Source organism: Bombina bombina, chromosome 2, assembly GCF_027579735.1.
Source record: "Bombina bombina isolate aBomBom1 chromosome 2, aBomBom1.pri, whole genome shotgun sequence".
Taxonomy (NCBI): Eukaryota; Metazoa; Chordata; class Amphibia; order Anura; family Bombinatoridae; genus Bombina; species Bombina bombina.
Genome location: NC_069500.1, coordinates 491742876 through 491765025, shown reverse-complemented (window position 1 = coordinate 491765025; position 22150 = coordinate 491742876). Strand labels below are relative to the sequence as shown.

The 22150-nt window shown below is 40.9% G+C and overlaps 1 protein-coding gene across 2 annotated transcripts in view; it reads right to left on the bottom strand.

Annotated features, from left to right (window-relative positions):
- CCDC157 (coiled-coil domain containing 157) overlaps positions 1–22150 on the bottom strand; it is a 186453-nt gene that overhangs the window by 129235 nt on the left and 35068 nt on the right. For both annotated transcript variants that reach the window (XM_053702205.1, XM_053702206.1), the window contains exon 7: positions 20341–20517. In XM_053702205.1, coding sequence (XP_053558180.1) covers positions 20341–20517 — 177 coding nt within the window. The remainder of the gene's footprint in view (positions 1–20340; positions 20518–22150) is intronic.

Sequence of the window (22150 nt, the reverse complement as noted above, 5' to 3'; positions counted from 1 at the left end):
ATGTCCACTAGATCTGCATACCAAGTCCTGCGTGGCCATGCAGGCGCTATTAGAATCACTGATGCTCTCTCCTGTTTGATTTTGGCAATCAATCGAGGAAGCAGCGGGAAGGGTGGAAACACATAAGCCATCCCGAAGTTCCAAGGTGCTGTCAAAGCATCTATCAGAACCGCTCCCGGATCCCTGGATCTGGACCCGTAGTGAGGAAGTTTGGCGTTCTGGCGAGACGCCATGAGATCTATCTCTGGTTTGCCCCAACGTCGAAGTATTTGGGCAAAGACCTCCGGATGAAGTTCCCACTCCCCCGGATGAAAAGTCTGGCGACTCAAAAAATCCGCCTCCCAGTTCTCCACTCCCGGGATGTGGATTGCTGACAGGTGGCAAGAGTGAGACTCTGCCCAGCGAATTATCTTTGATACTTCCATCATTGCTAGGGAGCTTCTTGTCCCTCCCTGATGGTTGATGTAAGCTACAGTCGTGATGTTGTCCGACTGAAACCTGATGAACCCCCGAGTTGTTAATTGGGGCCAAGCCAGAAGGGCATTGAGAACTGCTCTCAATTCCAGAATGTTTATTGGAAGGAGACTCTCCTCCTGATTCCATAGTCCCTGAGCCTTCAGAGAATTCCAGACAGCGCCCCAACCTAGTAGGCTGGCGTCTGTTGTTACAATTGTCCAGTCTGGCCTGCTGAATGGCATCCCCCTGGACAGGTGTGGCCGATAAAGCCACCATAGAAGAGAATTTCTGGTCTCTTGATTCAGATTCAGAGTAGGGGACAAATCTGAGTAATCCCCATTCCACTGACTTAGCATGCACAATTGCAGCGGTCTGAGGTGTAGGCGTGCAAAAGGTACTATGTCCATTGCCGCTACCATTAAGCCGATCACCTCCATGCATTGAGCTACTGACGGGTGTTGAATGGAATGAAGGACACGGCATGCATTTAGAAGCTTTGTTAACCTGTCTTCTGTCAGGTAAATCTTCATTTCTACAGAATCTATAAGAGTCCCCAAGAATGGAACTCTTGTGAGAGGAAAAAGAGAACTCTTCTTTTCGTTCACTTTCCATCCATGCGACCTTAGAAATGCCAGAACTAACTCTGTATGAGACTTGGCAGTTTGAAAGCTTGAAGCTTGTATTAGAATGTCGTCTAGATACGGAGCTACCGAAATCCCTCGCGGTCTTAGTACCGCCAGAAGGGCACCCAGAACCTTTGTGAAGATTCTTGGAGCCGTAGCCAATCCGAATGGAAGAGCTACAAACTGGTAGTGCCTGTCTAAGAAGGCAAACCTTAGGTACCGGTGATGATCTTTGTGAATCGGTATGTGAAGGTAAGCATCTTTTAAATCCACTGTGGTCATGTACTGACCCTTTTGGATCATGGGTAAGATTGTCCGAATAGTTTCCATTTTGAACGATGGAACTCTTAGGAATTTGTTTAGAATCTTTAAATCTAAGATTGGCCTGAAAGTTCCCTCTTTTTTGGGAACCACAAACAGGTTTGAGTAGAACCCTTGTCCTTGTTCCGACCGCGGAACCGGATGGATCACTCCCATTAATAACAGATCTTGTACACAGCGTAGAAACGCTTCTTTCTTTATCTGGTTTGTTGACAACCTTGACAGATGAAATCTCCCTCTTGGGGGAGATAATTTGAAGTCTAGAAGGTATCCCTGAGATATGATCTCTAGCGCCCAGGGATCCTGAACATCTCTTGCCCAGGCCTGGGCGAAGAGAGAAAGTCTGCCCCCCACTAGATCCGGTCCCGGATCGAGGGCTCTCGGTTCATGCTGTCTTTGGGGCAGCAGCAGGTTTCCTGGCCTGCTTGCCCTTGTTCCAGGACTGGTTAGGTTTCCAGCCTTGCCTGTAACGAGCAACAGCTCCCTCCTGTTTTGGTGCAGTGGAGGTTGATGCTGCTCCTGTTTTGAAATTCCGAAAGGGACGAAAATTAGACTGTCTAGCCTTAGCTTTGGCTTTGTCTTGAGGTAGGGCGTGGCCCTTACCTCCTGTAATGTCAGCGATAATTTCTTTCAAACCGGGCCCAAATAAAGACTGCCCCTTGAAAGGTATATTAAGTAATTTGGACTTAGAAGTAACATCAGCTGACCAGGATTTTAGCCACAGCGCCCTACGTGCCTGGATGGCGAATCCTGAGTTCTTAGCCGTAAGTTTGGTTAAATGTACTACGGCCTCCGAAATGAATGAATTAGCTAGTTTAAGGACTCTAAGCATGTCCGTAATGTCGTCTAGCGTAGATGAACTAAGGTTCTCTTCCAGAGACTCAATCCAAAATGCTGCCGCAGCCGTAATCGGCGCGATACATGCAAGGGGTTGCAATATAAAACCTTGTTGAACAAACATTTTCTTAAGGTAACCCTCTAATTTTTTATCCATTGGATCTGAAAAAGCACAGCTATCCTCCACCGGGATAGTGGTACGCTTAGCTAAAGTAGAAACTGCTCCCTCCACCTTAGGGACCGTTTGCCATAAGTCCCGAGTGGTGGCGTCTATTGGAAACATCTTTCTAAATATTGGAGGGGGTGAGAACGGCACACCGGGTCTATCCCACTCCTTAGTAACAATTTCAGTTAGTCTCTTAGGTATAGGAAAAACGTCAGTACTCGCCGGTACCGCAAAGTATTTATCCAACCTACACAATTTCTCTGGTATTGCAACGGTGTTACAATCATTGAGAGCTGCTAAAACCTCCCCTAGTAATACACGGAGGTTCTCCAATTTAAATTTAAAATTTGAAATATCTGAATCCAATCTGTTTGGATCAGAACCGTCACCCACAGAATGAAGCTCTCCGTCCTCATGCTCTGCAAGCTGTGACGCAGTATCAGACATGACCCTAGTATTGTCAGCGCACTCTGTTCTCACCCCAGAGTGATCACGCTTGCCTCTTAGTTCTGGTAATTTAGACAAAACTTCAGTCATAACAGTAGCCATATCTTGTAATGTTATCTGTAATGGTCGCCCAGATGTACTAGGCGCCATAATATCACGCACCTCCCGGGCGGGAGATGCAGGTACTGCCGCGTGAGGCGAGTTAGTCGGCATAACTCTCCCCTCGCTGTTTGGTGAAATTTGTTCAAATTGTACAGATTGACTTTTATTTAAAGTAGCATCAATACAGTTAGTACATAAATTTCTATTGGGCTCCACCTTGGCATTGGAACAAATGACACAGATATCTTCCTCTGAGTCAGACATGTTTAACACACTAGCAATAAACTTGCAACTTGGTTATAATCTTTTTTAGCAAAAACGTACTGTGCCTCAAAGAGGTACTAAACGATTAAATGACAGTTGAAATAATGAACTGAAAAACAGTTATAGCATCAAACTTTAAAACAACACAACTTTTAGTAAAGGTTTGTTCCCATTAGTAAAATAACAATAATTAAATTTGACATAAAAAATTACAGAGCAACGTTTTTATTCACAGTCAATATAAAATTCTCACAGCTCTGCTGAGAGAATCTACCTCCCTCCAAAGAAGTTTGAAGACCCCTGAGATCTGTCAGAGATGAACCGGATCATGCAGGAAATATAAGAGTAGCTGACTGGAAATTTTTGATGCGTAGCAAAGAGCGCCAAAAACGGCCCCTCCCTCTCACACACAGCAGTGAAGAGAAACGAAACTGTCACAATTAAAAGCAAACAACTGCCAAGTGGAAAATAATGCCCAAATATTTATTCACTCAGTACCTCAGAAATGTAAACGATTCTACATTCCAGCAAAAACGTTTAACATGATAAATACTTATTAAAAGGATTAGTGACTTTTAACAGAGTAGTTCCGGTGAAATACCATCCCCAGAATACTGAAATGTATACATACATGTCATTATAACGGTATGGCAGGATTTTCTCATCAATTCCATTCAGAAAATAAAAACTGCTACATACCTCAATGCAGATTCATCTGCCCGCTGTCCCCTGATCTGAAGCTTTTACCTCCCTCAGATGGCCGAGAACAGCAATATGATCTTAACTACTCCGGTTAAAATCATAGTAAAAAACTCTGGTAGATTCTTCCTCAAACTCTGCCAGAGAAGTAATAACACGCTCCGGTGCTATTGTAAAATAACAAACTTTTGATTGAAGTCATAAAAACTAAGTATAATCACCATAGTCCTCTCACACATCCTATCTAGTCGTTGGGTGCAAGAGAATGACTGGGACTGACGTAGAGGGGAGGAGCTATATGCAGCTCTGCTGGGTGAATCCTCTTGCATTTCCTGTTGGGGAGGAGTTATATCCCAGAAGTAATGATGACCCGTGGACTGATCACACATAACAGAAGAAATATCTACACTATTTATTTTTTCATTCTAGAATGATAAAAACACAATTAAAAAAAAGAGTATTTATACACACTACACTCACAAACATTTTAGTGAATATCAATCCAGCTGAACTTGGTTGACCTGTTTGTGACACTGAAAACAGAACATTTCCAAACATTTCATGTCCAACTGAATTTGACAAAAAAAAAATCAAAAAAAATCTGAAGAATGGTTCACAGTAAGGCTTTTTAACATCTGTATCAGTGTCAAGCTTCATTAAAGTGACAGTTGACTCAAAAATTGTCTCCACTTTAATTTGTTCCCAATGATCCACTTTACCTGCTGGAGTGTATTCTATTGTTTATAATTATTTCCTTTACCTTTATATTTGCATTTGAAATAGTTTATTTAGCCTGTGGTATCCCCCCACCTATTCTAAAAGTTGTTGGCATTAAATCCAATGCTGTGTTAACACAGCCAGTAGAAGAAATAGTAAGATAAAGAAGTAGGTATATGTACACAATGTGATACCGTAATGAGATCTGATTATACCTACAAGCTCAACCCATTTTATTAGGTTGTGGCTTCAAAACACAAAATCAGTTATTTCATATACACAAATAATCCTTGAAAAGCAAAATCTCATACAATTTATACTCTGCAGTTAGTAAAAAAGTAATTGGAAACACATTAAAGAAAAAACAATTTTACAGTATACTGTCCCTTTAAGGAATATTTTCTGAATTGCTGGATAAAAGATGCAGAATTCTTGTAGACAATAAATAAGCTCTGTGATACAAACACTTTGGAACTTCAGAATCCATTTTTATTAAGTCACGCAACTTCTACTTTACCATTTACTGAAAATGTGTCAGCAAATACATACTGTACATGCAAACGCACTGACACATGTCAGTATCATAGGATAAGCACCAGAATCTAGCAGCACGTTCCACAGCATATTGTCACGCAGGGCCGCTCTAGCCGTTGCTAGGGGCGTGGCGTCTCTTTCCCTGCTCGTTGCCAGGGGCTGTGTCGGGTCCGGATGCGTGCGGTGCTGACGTTATCGCCGCACACTCCTCTCTCTCAGATGCCGGTCTGGATTCCTGTGGCGCGAATCCTGCACCTATGTAAGTCCCACAATAATGATCTATCATTGCCCAAGTATAGGTGTTACTTTGTGTGCTACTGGGTGTGATAGATCGTCACTACAGTATTGCCTTAATGTGTTTGAACCCTGCCTGTCTGACTATGCCTATTTAACCCCTAATTTGCTGGATTGATATACTGCTGCTGAACCCTGCCTGTCTGACTACTCTGCTTATTAACCCCAGTTGTTCTGGATTGCCTCTTTGTTGCCAAACCCTGCCTGCCTGACCATTCTAGCGGTCTGCCACCTTCTTCATCTTACTAACTTTCTCTGCTCTGGGATATTCCCTATCATTTCAGCTTGACGCCGGGTAAACAAGACTACTGGCCAAGTTCGGTCTTATAGAGGAGTATCCCACGAGCGTTACACATATCATGGGAAGCACATAAAATGAGTATGCATATTGGGAAAGGTGGCAACATGTAATGTAGATCCAGAAAAGTTTTCATGTCACTTCAGAAATGTGGTATTAAAAAGAGCGCAAGTTTAGGAATTGGTGGTCACATAATGTTTCGGGGGGGAAGAGACTATGATGACCCCAAATTGACGAATACATCATTCATATACAGTTCAGTGAAGAGCAAATCACAGGTTAGTATCAAAAGAGTGACATAAAGTAGTGAAATAACAAAAGAGTGACAAATAAGAGATGAATTTCAAAAGAGTGACATGAATATTACTGTATCAAGAGAGTGAAATATTATAGGGGTCTTAAAAAGGCTGGGATTAAAGGTCTGATAGTTACAGGTGCATGGGCAGGAGATCAGGTAGTCTTCAAGGGGTAGAGGGTCAGAAAGTCTTAAAGGGGAAAGGGATACGTAAGTCTTAAACAAGCAAGGGGTAGGCAGGTTGTTGATAGTCTTAAAAGGACAGAGGTGGTAAGGGTGTCAGGTTTTCTTAATGATCAGGATAGAGGGCAGATAGACTTAACAGGGGCATATTGTCAGATAGTCGTAAAGGGACGGTTAAAGGGCCATAACAGTAAAAAAAAATAACATGTTAGAGCATGTCATTTTAAGACTATCAGCATTAAACTACTATGCATTTTGCTTTTTATCCTGTTCCTGCAGCTCTCTTTAAAGCTGTGTTCCTATTTTAACCACTGAAATGTTGTCTGATTTGAAGCTCCACCTCTTTGTACTGGCAGCTGCCATCTTGGAGCACGGGTATCCTCACATACTATGACAGAAGCATTGTGCAGTTACAAATCAATGAGGCTGTCAACTTTCTGACGACTGTATAATGTGCTTCAGGGTAGGGTGCATGATACAAAGCAGAAGCTGTACAGTTTTGCAGTAGCATTGCTCTACATTATTGCTAAGTGCTTTTTAAAATATATTTTGTGTAAATCTAAAACTGTGTAAAAAATGCAAAAATGTAAAGCTCACATGATGTACGATGCACACTAACTCCAAGCAAGTGATACAGATCAATGGAATTGCTCACTTTCTTACAGATGTAAGTGTACACTGCTTCTGTCACAGGCTGTGCGAATACTTGAGCTCCAAGATGGCAGCGGCCCAGTATGAAAAGGTGGAGCTTCAGTATCTGGTACTTTTAAGATATTAAAACAGGAAACATTTTGGGGAAAAAAATCTGTTTAAGTGCACAGTAGAAGTACTGCACAGATCTGCAGCTAGCACTGCTGATTGGATCAGCGGCAGTTTCTTCTTGAGACCAGTAGTGCTCTGCGTGTCTTGAGCTGCACTTTTTTGCAGGGGTTAAAGCCACTGTAGTGTAGGTGTCGATAGTCTGACATGGTACTGGGGTCATTTTAAAGTAGCCAGGTGGTAGAGGTAGCTCATCCTGATAGGAGTAGATCATTTTAAAACGGGGCAGGGGTTTAAGGCCAGGTGGTCTTAAATGTGCAGGGGGTCAGGTAGACTTAATGGGGAAGGTGATCAAGGGGTTGGATTTTCTTAAAGGGACAGGTGATTAGGTAGTCTTAAAAGGGATTGGAGGTAGGGGTAAACAACCTTAAAAGACAGGGGGTAGTATGTATTATTGGGGCAGGGGGAAAGGGGGAGTAGTTAAGTGGTAGATTTAAATTTACTATCTGTGCCACTGGTATTAAATTCCTTTTTTGCATGACTGGTATCAGGGAGTTACAACTAAATACTATTTACCACCATTTTAGACTGCCTAATCCCTGCCCCTATAAGATTATACCTTGCACTTAAAGGGACAGTCTAGTCAAAACTAAACTTTCATGATTCAGATAGGGCATGCAATTTTAAACAACTTTCCAATTTAATTTTATCATCAAATTTGCTTTGTTCCCTTGGTGGTGTTTTTGAAAAGCTAAGCCTAGCTAGGCTCAAACTGATTTCTAAACAGTTGAAAACCACCTCCTAGCTCAGAGCATTTTGAAAGTTTTTCACAGTTATACAGTGCTAGTTCACATGTGTCATATAGATAACATTGTGCTCACTCCCGTGAAGTTATTTGGGAGTCTTCTCTGATTGACTACACTGCATGTCTGTCAAAGGCACTTAGATAAGGAGGTTGTCTGCAAAGGCTTAGATACAAGTTAATCACAGAGGTAAAAAGTATATTAATATAACTGTGTTGGTTATGCAAAAACAGGGAATGGGTAATAAAGGGATTATCTATCTTTTTAAATAAAAAAATTTTTGGTGTAGACTGTCACTTTAAAACCCATGCCCCTTTAAGATTATGTACCCCTTCTCCAGGCCCTTTAAGACTACCTTATCCCCTGCCCCCTGTGCCCCTTAAAGACCACCTGCTGTTTATAACTATTTACTCTACCCCTTTAAGACTATCTTCTACACCTTTAAAACAATTTCCCTCTATCCCTTTTACACTATCTAACCACTAACCCCTGTTCCCTTTAAGGCTATATACCTCCTACCCCATAACATCTATCAACCCCTTAACTTCATGTCCTTTTTAGAGTATTTAACCCTTTCCCTTTAAGAATATTTCTGCTGCATCTTTAACACAACTTCCCCTATCTACCTTCTGCCTTGTCCCTTTAAGACTACCTGACCTCCTGCCTCTTTAAGAATATCTACCCTATACCCCTGCTCTTTAATATTACCTGTCCCCTGCCTTTTAAGTCTATCAGACCCCTTAATAATTCTACCCATTTTAAGACAACCTGACCCTATTTCCCTTTAAGAATAATAATAATAATACTAACTAGTATTTATATAGCGCCTTTCTCCAGTGGGACTCAAAGCACTTTTTCAGCGCTCGCTCTCGGAATTAACCAAATTGGCAGCTGAATAGTAATAGTTGTTATTATTACCCAATTTAATGGTACTCATTTTATCGACCTCGGAAGGATGAAGGGCTGAGTCGGCCCTGCCGGGATTTGAACCTGTGACCTTGGATCTTTTAAACAGGCTTTTTTGTAGTCAGGGCATTTACCAACTGAGCTACCTCACCGGCCCCAACCATATTTCCCATAAATTCTCCCCTTATACTTTTAAGGTTATCTGCTTTCCTACCCATTTAATAGTTTTCCCCAACTCAACCCATTTCAAATTCAGTCAACACATTAAAAAGAGACAGTCTACACCATAGTAAATCATACCTGTAACAATTTTTTGACCCCCCTATAATGTTTCTACACTCGGTCCCACATATTCCCGTTCCAATGTTAGATAACTTTTTTTTTTTAAGTTTCTCTTATTCAGCCGTTTGCAAATGGCCACCAAACTCTTTCCTCCTCCTCCTTCCTTCTCCTGGTATATATTTTTAGGTGCACTGTACACTTGTGCACGTAACTCTTAAAGATTTAATTTTATATTCATTGCGCACACGCAAGACGAATAACCAGAGGTGCAGCGAATATATTATGCCATTTCAAGGGACTATGTTTCCGTCTACACATGAGACGACTGTCATTGGCTGTATCAACAGAAATACACTGGACCACGCAACCTGTAGGAGGAGTTTGGCAGCTATTTTTAAACGTCCGAAAAAGAGAAACTTTAAAAAAAAAAAAAAAAAAAGAGTAATCGAACGTTGGACCAGGAGTATGTGGGAGCGAGTGCAGAGGCATTATAGGAGGAAGTAACAAAGATTTCTGTTTTCTTTTCTCTTTTTTTCTTGCTCATATCTACGATTCCATTTATTTTGGTATAGAATTAATAAATGTGTGGCCTTCTAAACAAATTTACACAAGCTCACTGATTTCACAAATCTCATGCAAAGAAAAACAGTATCAGTTTCAGTTTTTGTTCTGAAACTATACATTCACATTCACACCTATATGGAAAAATGTGTCACCTAAGTAAACACCCGTTCTCCCATAATGCCACCAAAATCCAAAGATAAAAAGTCCAAAATGATGGATAACAGTTTAGATATTATTCTTGAACCTCAAATTACTCCTTCAGATCCTGTACCTTCAATGACACAGCTCTCTGAGTCCCCCCCCCCCCCATTTGAATTAATCAGGAAGGAATTAGGGGGTATTACAACTGAAATAGCTAGAATTGCCAATGAACTTAGACAGTTTGCGTCCAGAATAGTCGAAGCAGAAAATAGAATTTCATATGTTGAAGATCAGGTCAATATACAAGAAGATATAATAGACAGGATAATAAAATACATATTCTGACTGCTAAGGTGGAAGATATTGAGGATCGCGCCAGGCGCAACAATATTAGACTAGTTGGCCTTCCAGAGACCTCAGCTTATGATGATTTAATCTACTTCGTATCACAGACACTTCCCCAAGCCTTAGGTTTCCCAAAAAAAAGACTCCCTATAGTTGTGGAGAGAGCTCACATAGTAGGTATAAAAAGATCTAATCAGGATAGCTCCATACGAGACAGGATGCTTATATTTAAAGTCCTAAATTTTCAGGATAAATTAGAATATTTTAAGCAATACAGGAAAAACCCACCCTTAACTATTGACAATCATACAATTTTACACTTTCAATATTTCTCTACTGAGACCCAAATTAAAAGGAAAGACATGTCCCCCTTTTTCTCACAATTAATAGACAAAGGTTATAAAGTGAGGATGGTGTATCCGGCTAAAATTTTAGTAGAGAGTAATGGTAAAAAAGTACTTTCAATAATAGCAAAGAAGCTAGGGAATTTCTCACCAACGCTACATGATGCACATGATGTTTTTTGTAGATCAATGATAAGGTTCCAGTTTTATTCAGGAACATTTGAGGAAAGTTTGACTATGACAATAATGGAATACATTATGGATAAGTCTGCCAACCTGGTGATATTGGATAAAATGTACGAATTATCCTATTTGTTTTAAAGTGAAGGTCAATTTTAATGTGAAAGTGTCCGGTTATTAAAAAACTATTAAAAACAAGGGCACTTTCATTCATGAAAATTGACATTTCAGAAGTTTTTTAAAATATAGTTACCTTTTCTTCTTGAAGCCACTCAAGTGCTTCACCAGCCCGTCGCAAGCCTCTTCATACGTCAGCAATGACGATTCCGGCATCCTCCAATCATGGTTTCACCCCCAGGGTAATCATTGCCCGAGGCAACGCCCTGATTGGAGGAAGCCGGTTTCGTCATTACTGGGTAAGTAAAGCAGGAAGAAGCAGGCGGGGCATCGTTTCAGAACGGCGATCCGGTGTCTCAGAAGAACAAGTTAAGTATTTTAAAAATACAATGCCATATTCTTAAAATAGGAAAGAAGATTAGAAATGATGGGGCAAGTTAAAATCTTATCCTGGAATGTCGTGGGAATAACTTCTCCAATTAAGCATAAACAAATCATATCCCAGTTAGGTAAGCATGCCACTGACATTGTGTTTCTGCAACATTTAAAAGACAAAGAGCTTCTAAAATTAAAATCACGGTGGGTAGGAGAAGTTATTGCCACTCCCTGTGTGAGACGTAAATGTGGGGTGGCTATTTTATTTCATAAGAACTTAGAATATCAAGTTACTAAAACTGAATGCAATCATAATAGTAGGTTTATTATAATTCATATATTTCTATTGAAGGTTCGGAATATATTCTATGTAATGTCTACGGACTAAATCATTTTTCACTTGAATTCTGGGATATGATTAAAAAGGAAACTATACCCATATTGCAGTTCTAGACTAATATTGTGAGACAATTGTAATATGACTCTTTGCCCCAGAATTGACAGAATGTTTTGTAAAAAGGGGCAAAATAACAAAGAAGCTAAATATTTTTAAAAATTCTGTACATCGCTTAAACTTAATGATATTTGGAGGGTTACATTTCCTGATGTATCTCTTTTTTCCTGTGAATCTAAATCACACTGTACTTTTTACAGAATTGACTATATCTTAGTCTCAGAACAACTTTTATTATTAGAAGCTATTCCTAAGATTAATGACATCATAATTTCAGACCATGCGATAATCTCGTTAACTCTTGTCCCAATACACAAAGCAAATCAAAAGATAAGCTTTACTTTTCCACATTTTTTAATTAACAATAGCAAATTTATCAACTGGCTAAAAATACAATGGCAAGATTATTGTTCAATTAATTATCAATATTATAATAAAATAGAAATCTTTTGGGAAGCTTTTAAGGCTGTTAAAGCTTTTATGTGTAATTGTAAGAAAAAGCGGAGAATGAAAGAGTCACAGCTATCTAACCAAGTCAAAAATACTTTTAGGCGTTATAAGATTTCTTCTACGCAAGTTAATTGGTTCCAATATTCTCAGTCTAGATTGGAAATGGACATATTTATTAAACAACAATATTTAGAGGAAGAGACTAATAGTTTCAAGGGACACTATGGGCCAGATTACAAGTTTTGCATTATGGCTGGCTCGTTAATAACTTGCAAGTTATTTCCACCGCTCAGCTTTAATAGCGCTACTATTACAGGTTTGCAAAAACTCGGTGTTAGCGGGCAATATGGTTGCGTTGAGCTCCATAACGCTGGTTTTACCTGCTCGTGCACGATTTCCCCATAGACATCAATGGGGAGAGCCGGCTAAAAAAAAGCTTAACACCTGCAATAAAGGAGCGTAAAGCAGAGGAAATAGCAACAAAAAAAAAAGGAAATTTATGCTTACCTGATAAATGTATTTCTTTTTCGATACGATGAGTCCACGGATTTCATCCTTACTTGTGGGATATCGCCTCCTCGTCAGCAGGAGGAGGCAAAGAGCACCACAGCAGAGCTGTATAAATAGCTTCCCTCCCAATCCAGTCATTCGACCGAAGTTAGAAAGAGAAAGGAAAAGCCAAGGTGCAGAGGTCTCTGAAGTTTAACAAAAATTTAACAACCTGTCACATAGAACAGGGCGGGCCGTGGACTCATCGTATTGAAAAAGAAATACATTTATCAGGTAAGCATAAATTTCCTTTTCTTTTTCAAGATACGATGAGTCCACGGATTTCATCCTTACTTGTGGGATACAATACCAAAGCTATAGTACACGGATGAAACGGGAGGGACAAGACAGGGAACCTAAATGGAAGGCACCACTGCTTGAAGAACCCTTCCCAAAAACAGCTTCAGCTGAGGCAAAAGAACAAAAGTCCAAGTTGCAGCTTTGCATCATCTTTGAAAGCCCATGAGGAAAACAACGGCCCTAATGGAATGAACCGCAAGTCCTTCCGGAGGCTGCTGTCCAGCAGTCACATATGCAAAACGGAAGATACTTCAAAGAAGATGATTGACGAAAATCCTTAAAAGCTTGCAAGTAGAACTGCAAAGCACTGACTACATAAAAAAACGTAGCCGGCGCTCCTTCTGAAAAGAAGGATTAGGACACAAGGATGGAACAAGTTCCTAATTAATGTTCTTGTCTGAAACAACCTTAGAAAGAAAACCAGGTTAGAACGCAACACCACCTTATCAGCATGGAAAACAAGATAAGGGGAATTATGGTAATGCTGAAGTCCTAATATTCTGCGAACAGAAGAAATAAAGTTTCCAAGATAAAAACCTAATATCTATGGAATGCATAGGTTCAAACGGAACCCCTGTAAGAACTCTAAGACTAAATTTAAACTCCAAGGAGGAGCAATTGGACTAAATACAGGCCTGATTCTAGTCAGAGCCTAACAAAAAGATTGAACCTCTGGCCCATCTGCCAGACGTTTGGGAAACAAAAAAGATAAAGTAGAAATCTTCTGATAATCCCATCTTCTTGGAGAAAGACAAAATCCTGGGAATTCCAACCCTACTCCATAAGTAGCCCCTGGAATCACACCAAGAAAGATATTTACTCCATATCTTATGGTAAAATATACTAGCAACAGGCTTACGTGCCTGAATGAAAGTACCCATGACCGAATCAGAAAACCTCGCTGAGATAAAATCAAGCGGTCACATTCCAAGCTTTAGTCAGCTGCAGAGATACGAGAGACGGATGACGGAAGAAACCCTGATGAGAAGGTCTCTCCTCAATGGGAGCTTCCACAGTGGCTGAGACGACATGCCCGCCAGATCGGTATACCAAATCCTGCGTGATCACGCGGGGGCGATGAGGATCACGATGCCCTCTCCAGTTTGAACCGAGCAATCACCAGGGGAGAAGAGTAAACAGAGAGAATACATAAAATGGGCTGAAAGACCAAGGCACTCCCAAGGCCCTATCAGCTCGGCCCGGAGGTCCCAGAACCTGGACCCGTATCTCGAAAGCTTGGCAATCTGACGAGAAGCCCTGAGATCAAACTCCGGCCTGCCCCCATCTGACAATCAGGTTGAAAAATACCTCCGTATGGAGGTCCCATTTTCCTGGAAGAAATGTCTGTCTGCTCAGAAAGTTCACCTCCCAGATTCCACCCCTGGGATGTAGATCGCTGACAGATAACAAGAGTGAGACTCCGCCCACTGTATCATCTTGGCTACTGCTGTCATCATCAAGGAACTCCTTGTTCCTCCCTGATGATCGATGTAAGCTACCATCGTTATGTTGACCGACTGGAATCTGATAAATTGGACCGAAGCCAACTGAGGCTAAGCCCGGAGCACAATTGAAAACTGCTCTCTATTCTTAGGATATTTGATGGGAAGGAGAGACTATGCCTGAGTCCATACACCCTGAGCCCTTAGAGAAATCCAGACTGCTCCATCCCAACAGGCTGGCATCTATTGTCGCTATCACCCATGAGAGTCTGCAGAAGCATGTCTCCTGGGAAAGACGATCCAGCGACAACCACCATAGAAAAGAGTCCATAGTCTCCTGAACTAGTTTTATTCAAGAAGACAAATCTGAATAATTTCCATACCAGTGCCCGATGCAGATGTCAGGGGAGAAGTCGAGCAAACGGTATGATGACCATAGTCAACAATTCGACCACCTCCATGCACGGAGCCACTTACGGCTTAAGAGTGGAGTGAAGGTTCGATATGCATTCTAAAATCTTCAATATTCTGGCCTCTGCCAGAAAACTCTCATGGATATAGAATTGATTAGAGTTCCCAAGAATCATACCCTTGCCTTCGAAATTAAAGAAATCGTTTCCACTCGTGAGTCCTCAGGAAGGATAGACCAATTCGATATGGAATCTAGATTGCAGACAAAATAAAGTCTAAAAGAGATATCCTATATAAGGCGCTGCCGCAATGCCCCGTGGTCTCTTATAGAATCACCAGCAAAGACCCCAGAACCTTTGGAATTCTGAGTGCCGTGGCCAGACCAAAGGAAAAGGTCACAGCTGGATCATTTGCCCAGAAAGGCACAAACTCGGGAAACTTGAGATGACCTTTGTGAACAGGAACAAAAAAGATCTGCTCCCGTGGATCCACCTTCGTCATAAATCAACCTCCGGGATCAATAGAAGAATAGTATGAATAGTCTCCATCCTGAAAGACGAAACTCTGAGAAACTTGTATAGAGTTCCGAGGTCAATTATAGGACTGAAAGTTCCCCCCTTTTTGGGGAATTCCAAACAGAAGTGAAAAGGAATCCTGCCCCTGTTCCTGTATCAGAACAGGCCAAGTACACCAATGGGGGATAAGCTTTAGAGCAGCAAAGTTAATCACTAGTTCATTGTGGGACACCATTGTAAGGCAAATTCGGTAGCCTGTGACGCATGGTGTAGGGGAGGTTATATGTAACCCACCAGTGAAAGTGGACTCGCTGTGTGGAACACATAGCCGCAGCTGGATTTGATCCTGCATAAAATCTGAAAGGAGAATCAGTCCACAATATTTTCCATTCACCAGAGATTCTGAACCTCACAAATCCAAGCCTTTTTTTTTTTTTTTTTTAAAAAACCAAAAGATAGCATCTCCAAGAAGCCAGGTTCAGACAAGGCCTCCTTGCAAAGAAGCGTGTAACAAATTCTTCACTGAGGATATACATCTGAATCGAAAGTCTCTAACCAAAAAGACTCAGAGAGCTGAAACAGAAAAACTGAATCCTATGCTTCCAGGTAAGAATTTGAAAGAAAAGAACTTAGACAATTGGCAGCCTCAATCCCATCCTGGATTTTATACAGGAGAGTGTCTGACTTAAAAGATACAGACAATGCATCAAAACAAAATGCCACCTGCTAAGGACGGAGGAAAATACAGTTGTATGCCACTGTAAACCTCGGCGTACATCCCTTTTCCATCTGTATGAGAACCCTGTAGATCTAACCAGTCTCAAACAAAGGACAGTAGAATTCTTATGCTAGATAGAGACTACTCCTTACACCCTAAGTAATGTGTTCCTTTAGCTAAATCTGTTATGGAAAACATCACTTCATTATAGGGAATACGGACTTTCCATTCCGTATAATTCAGAGGACATATTAGGAAAAATTACACCTGAATCCTGCCCCCTCTCAACCCTCAGCTTGCTAAGGTGAAAATACTTCCTCTAGCAAGGTTAGATTCCACATGGGAAAACCCTAGAATGCAAAGCAAGACTCCGGACGGAGTAAAAACGGAAGCGCCGGACATAGTATGCGTGCCCAAACATTTTGTGAACACTATAGGATTGTGCATAAAGTGATCATTGTCAACATACTCCCAAACAGCAAAACGCCATAAAAGGAGAAGTTCAGAAAAAAAGGGGTGTAATGTTTTAATAAAAAATTAACACAAAAACGTTACTGTCACTTTAAATCCTCTTATTTCTGTCTCAGAAATCAACCAAGTATCAAGTTAACCTTGCTGAGAATAGCCGTTGCCCCATACATTAAAACAACCCTGTCTTGGATACCCAGTCCCTATGCAAATTGCAAGGAACCGCAGAGCACTGCACGTGGGATTTTTTTTTAAAAAATTTTTTTAAGTGCATTTGTTCGATCTTAAGTACAAAGCTGCATTATACAACAAACAGCTGAAATGTATCAAGAAAAGGAACCCCACAAACCACGGTACTGTTTTTTTAAATACAAAAAGAACGGTATTTTTATGCACCTTTGTTCCATTCAAATTCATAAGGGATAAAGCAACACAACCATAATATCAAATAAAAACGCTACTGTCACTTCAAATGTGTAGAGATCCTCACATTAGTACAATTGACAGTAGATAGGACCACAGATGATGCAGGGTCTCTTATAACACCTATTGTTTAATAAAGACCGGATGGTACTGTGCCTTTAAATCTCAAACCATGTTTCATCGTTACAACATGAATGCAAGAGTTGTTTTTTATGCACCTTTGAACTTAGTCAATTGGCGTCAGTTAACTTAAGACTGCGCACCACCCAAACTCTTATTCACATGTGTCTTAACATGATTAGACACTTCCCAGGGAGTCCATGAGAATACCCAACATTTCCCGAAACTAGAGCAAAAAAAAAAAAAAAAAAGGGCACGCAACTGTCTTCAGAGACGTAGCCTAGCCCCGCCCATCGTGGGCGTGCCAGGACGGAACTCCCGAGCGGCAAATGTAGGCCAAAAAATGAGCCGTCGGCATAGCATTACCCTCCATAGCTCCGCCCCTCGTGGGCATATCACATAGTAACTCCCGGGCGGCTAAACATAAAGATGGCGCCGTCGAACATAAAGTCCCCACCATAGTTACCGAAGTAAACACTTATCGGGAGTGGAAAGTAAACACAACCCAGAATTAAGGAATAATGATTGCCCCACTGCCTGAGTCTCTTACTATTTGGCAGAAAAACAAAAGCTAGCCGTCTCCCGGTCTGCCTGTTTGTATGAGACAGTTGCCGGGAGTAAAATAAAACTGCTTGCTCTTCCAGTGTGTTAAATCCTATCACAATAAGAGCCCTTCAATGCCTCAGCCCTTGACATGTGAGAATGCATGTGATGTAGTGCTCACTTTCTTCTGAGATAATGTGTCCCCAGAAATAAGAAAGTTAGCACTTACCTTGAACACTGTGCAACAGCATGGCAGTCCAGCAGGTTTTCAGAGGTTCTCTCCCTCCCATGGCCCTGTGGACAAAGATCAGCCTGAGTTAAAAGTGCTTAGGCTATCTGGATTAGGGCAGCAAATATGTATAGGAGGCGCAGTGAGAATTATGTCCCACCAGTTCCTATTGCTTTAAAGCCACCAAATGCTTCTCTTTTTACTGAAGAGACTGAAAAGGTCTAGGCTACACCCTGGAACAAAGTAGCACTCATTGGCACTACTTAAAAAATAATAAACTCTTGATTGAAGAATCTAAACTAACACCTCACTTTACCTCTTCCTATCACTAACACAGGCAAAGAGAATGACTGGATTGGGAGGGAAGGGAGGATCTATTTATACAGCTCTGCTGTGGTGCTCTTTGCCTCCTCCTGCTGACCAGGAGGCGAAATCCATGGACTCATCGTATCTTGAAAAAGAAAACTTATTAAATAAGACAGCTTTTATCTGTAACAAGTGCCAGCAATCTCCTTGCAAAATAAAATTAAAATGGCACTTACCTGAAAGTGCTGTCCGGCAGCAGGACAGCTCACCTGGTTTGAGAGGGTGCAGCACCTCACATGGTCCTGTGAAGAGAGAAAAACCTACTCAGGTTTTCTAGTTAGGGCAGCAGATTCTTGAGAAAATGCAGTGAGGATTGTACTTCACAAGTTCTCAAGTGCTCAAAATCCACCACTGCCCTACTGAAGAGACTGATGTGGACTAGGCTAGACCCCAGAAAAGAACAGAATAAGCTTACTCTGCTAAAAAAATAAAAATAATCTTGATTGAAGAAAACTTCTCATCAGACACCTAAACTTCACCTCCTCCTTGCACTACAGGTAAAGAGAATGACTGGGGGATTGTGGGTAGAGGAGAGATATTTAAGAGCTTTGCTGTGGTGCTATGTGTCTCCTCCTGCTGGCAAGGAGTGATATTCCCAACAGTAATTGATGATGATCCGTGGACTCACTGTGTCATTAGAAAGAAAAAGACTGCTTGACCATATTCCCTACCCCTTTAAGACAATATAGCCCTGATCATTTAACTCCCTTATCCCAAAACTCTTTTTTTTTTTTTTTTTTTTTTAAACAGTCATTCCTTTGAAATCTCACTTTTTAAATATTTTTTCATTTTTGTAGGTGTCACTCTTTTGATACAGTATTTATGTCATTCTTTTGTTATGTGACTCCAGTGAACTGCCACTCCTTTGATACAGTATTTATGTCACTCTGTTATGTGACTCCTGTGAACTGCCACGCCTTTGAACAGATACCCCTAATACATGTGAATAAAAAAAGATCTGCATCTAATGCAGCAACATCAAGAAGTTAATTGTCAAAGTGACGCTATTAGAAATGGAAACCAGGATTAGGTGTGCTCTACGGAAATATTTATAGCTGCTGCTCATGTTCACCAGACTGTTCAATGTTAGCCGCAGTTCTTCAGGTGCTTCTAACTTGATTTCATGAACACATTTCTTTTGTGGGCACCCTCAGTAACTGGACATGTTCAATTAAATTAACTGCATATTTTTGGAGTTATTGGGTGTTTAAATGTTTCCTTATCTCTTAACACTGAAAATGGATTAGATTTTTATGTTTAGTTGCAGCTTTTATTAGTGAACAAAATAAAAATACTGAAATAGATAAAGTTTAAAGCCCTTGTCATATATTTGGAGCATGTGTCACACACAACTTTTTAAGAACAAAAAACCTCTAGGAAATGGCAAGAAATGTATTTTAAAGCCAGAGTTTACAAACACTGTGTAAAAACACTAACAATACATACTATACAAATACTGCTCAAACACATGTTTACATAAAAAAACAAACAAGGAAAACATATGTTAATGCAAGTTTAAGTTCCCAATCAAATAATAATACAGTATATTATTTAATTGGAAAGTCTCATTCTGGAATTTCCATGATTTTAACATTTGGCATTAATGTACATTTTTTGCCATTAAATGTCAAGCCACAGCCAATTGGTTCATTATAAATGAACTTGCTTCCCTCAGCTTTGTACATGTAACATACCAGGCCTATTATTTAGCCTCCATCTTGTGGCTTGAGAAGGTAGTGCAGGCTCCTGTGTCATAAGTTTTATAACATTACCCTGTCCATGACTTTTATTAATTTACATTTTATAAATAAGTGATCTGAGACAACATGGCATTACAGCAGGCAGGTAAAGCTGGAGCCACAAGGAATGCAGCTTCCAAGCAGGAGACCACCAGTGAGCCAATCTGAAGTGGCAGCTGTACACCCCCCCCCCCCAATCACCAGCTATGTTATTCCAGTGAACTGCAAGGCTTGATTTGTATCTGGTTATCCCACCACTTTTGTTTAGCACTCTTCATTTACAAATGGCTAAAGGGCTCTTTATATGACTTTGTCTTATTATCCTCACTATGTATGATGTGTGTTTAGGTGTGAAACTTAAATTAATTTTCCCCCAGGTTATATGACTTTCACAAACGTATTTGCATTAATCTAGATAAGTAAAATATTTACAATTTGGCTGATGATGAATAGTTTGGACAACCCCCCGGTTTTAATTAATCTAGCCTATTCTAACATAGTATAATTTAATAGGGTTAAATTTGTAAGAAAACAAAGTTATTTATTTGCTTTAATGGTCACCTGATGCTCTTCTAACCGGTTCCTCAGACTGTGCTTCTCTGTCTCGAGTCCTTCTATCTCTTCCTCCAGTTTTGTTCGCTCTTCTTCTGTGTCCTCCAGACGATCTCGTAACCCTTCACATTCCTGGGACAGTCTATCCAGTTGTTGAAGAAGGGATCTTTGTTTTATCTGCAACGACTGTGTGGACAAGAAGTTTTAATATGCTGCATATTTAAGGAATAGAAAGGTCAAAATATAAATGTGCATTGGTGCATTTCAATTTGATATAGAAGCACATTTGTAATATACTTCCATTAGCAAAAATGCTTCTAGTAACAGTTACTACTGTTTTCTGTGGCATACACACATATCCTGTGAGGGCACTGGGTACTAGTATTCAAGATGGTGTGCATTGCTCTTGTGGAGGCTTCATTTTCAGTCATACAGACCACCATTGACTCTCTGAGAAGGTGTAGTGTTTGCATACTGGTGCCCACGCCCTCGCAGGATATGTGCGTATGATGCCAAAAAACAAACAGTAATAACTTTTGCTAGAAGCATTTTTGCAAACAGAAGTATATTTAAAAAATGCTTCTATTCCACATTGTAATGCACCATGTACATTTCATTTTTGACCTTTCTATCCCTTTAAGCAAGATGCAAAATAGTCCCTAAGGATCACAAAAAGTAAAGCCTTGCTCAACTTGTGACTTGCAGTTGCCATGAAATTTATAAAGAAAAGGAGCAGGTCCTTATAGTGACAGCAACCTGTGAGTTCAGTCACATCCTATAATATAAAAGGCCAAGTTTGTTTGTCCGAAGCTGTAATGCGCAGTAGAGACAGCACAAGGACAAACACACCTAGTCTTACCTGACATGCTGTTTGCGGCAGTGGCGCGAAAGTGTGGGTGTGACCGGACGTGACCAGGCATGGTCGGCGCAAGAGAGAGGGGAGATAAATAGAAAGAGAGGGGGAGAGACAAAAAGTAGATAGGAAAGAGCTAAAGAAAGGGGGAAGAGCAGAAGAGAGGGGGAAGAGCAGAAGAGAGGGGAAAGAGCAGAAGAGAGGGGAAAGAGCAGAAGAGAGGGGAAAGAGCAGAAGAGAGGGGAAAGAGCAGAAGAGAGGGGAAAGAGCAGAAGAGAGGGGAAAGAGCAGAAGAGAGGGGAAAGAGCAGAAGAGAGGGGAAAGAGCAGAAGAGGGGGGGGGGATAGAGAGCAAAATAGAGGGGAAAGAGCAAAATAGAGGGAAGAGAGCAAAATAGAGGGAAGAGAGAGCGCAAAAGAGAGGGGGAGAGAGAGAGAGAGCAAAAGAGAGGGGGAGAGAGAAAATAAGAGGGGGAAAGAGAGAGAGAGAGAGGGGAGGAGTGGGGGGACAGAAATATCATCTGTCTCTCTGACTTTACTAGATGGATGAAAATTGCTTAGTGATTGCTTAGATTAGTGAAGAGAGCAAAATAGAGGGAAGAGAGAAAAAGAGAGGGGGGAGAGAGCGCAAAAGAAGAGGGGCGAGAGGGGGGAGAGAGAGAGAGCAATAGAGAGGGGAAGAGATAGAGCAAAAGAGAGGGGAAAGAGCAAAATAGAGGGAAGAGAGAGCAAAAGAAGAGAGGGGAAGAGAGAGAGAGAGAGAGAGAGAGAGAGAGAGAGAGAGCGCAAAAGATCTATTCCAATCCATTAGATTTTATAAGTGAAAACATTAACAAGAGGGGAAGAGAGATAGCAAAAAAAGAGGAGAAAGAGCAAAATAGAGGGGAAAGAGCAAAATAGAGGGAAGAGAGAGAAAAAGAGAGGGGGAGAGAGAGCAAAAGAAGAGAGGGGGAGTGGGGGGAGAGAC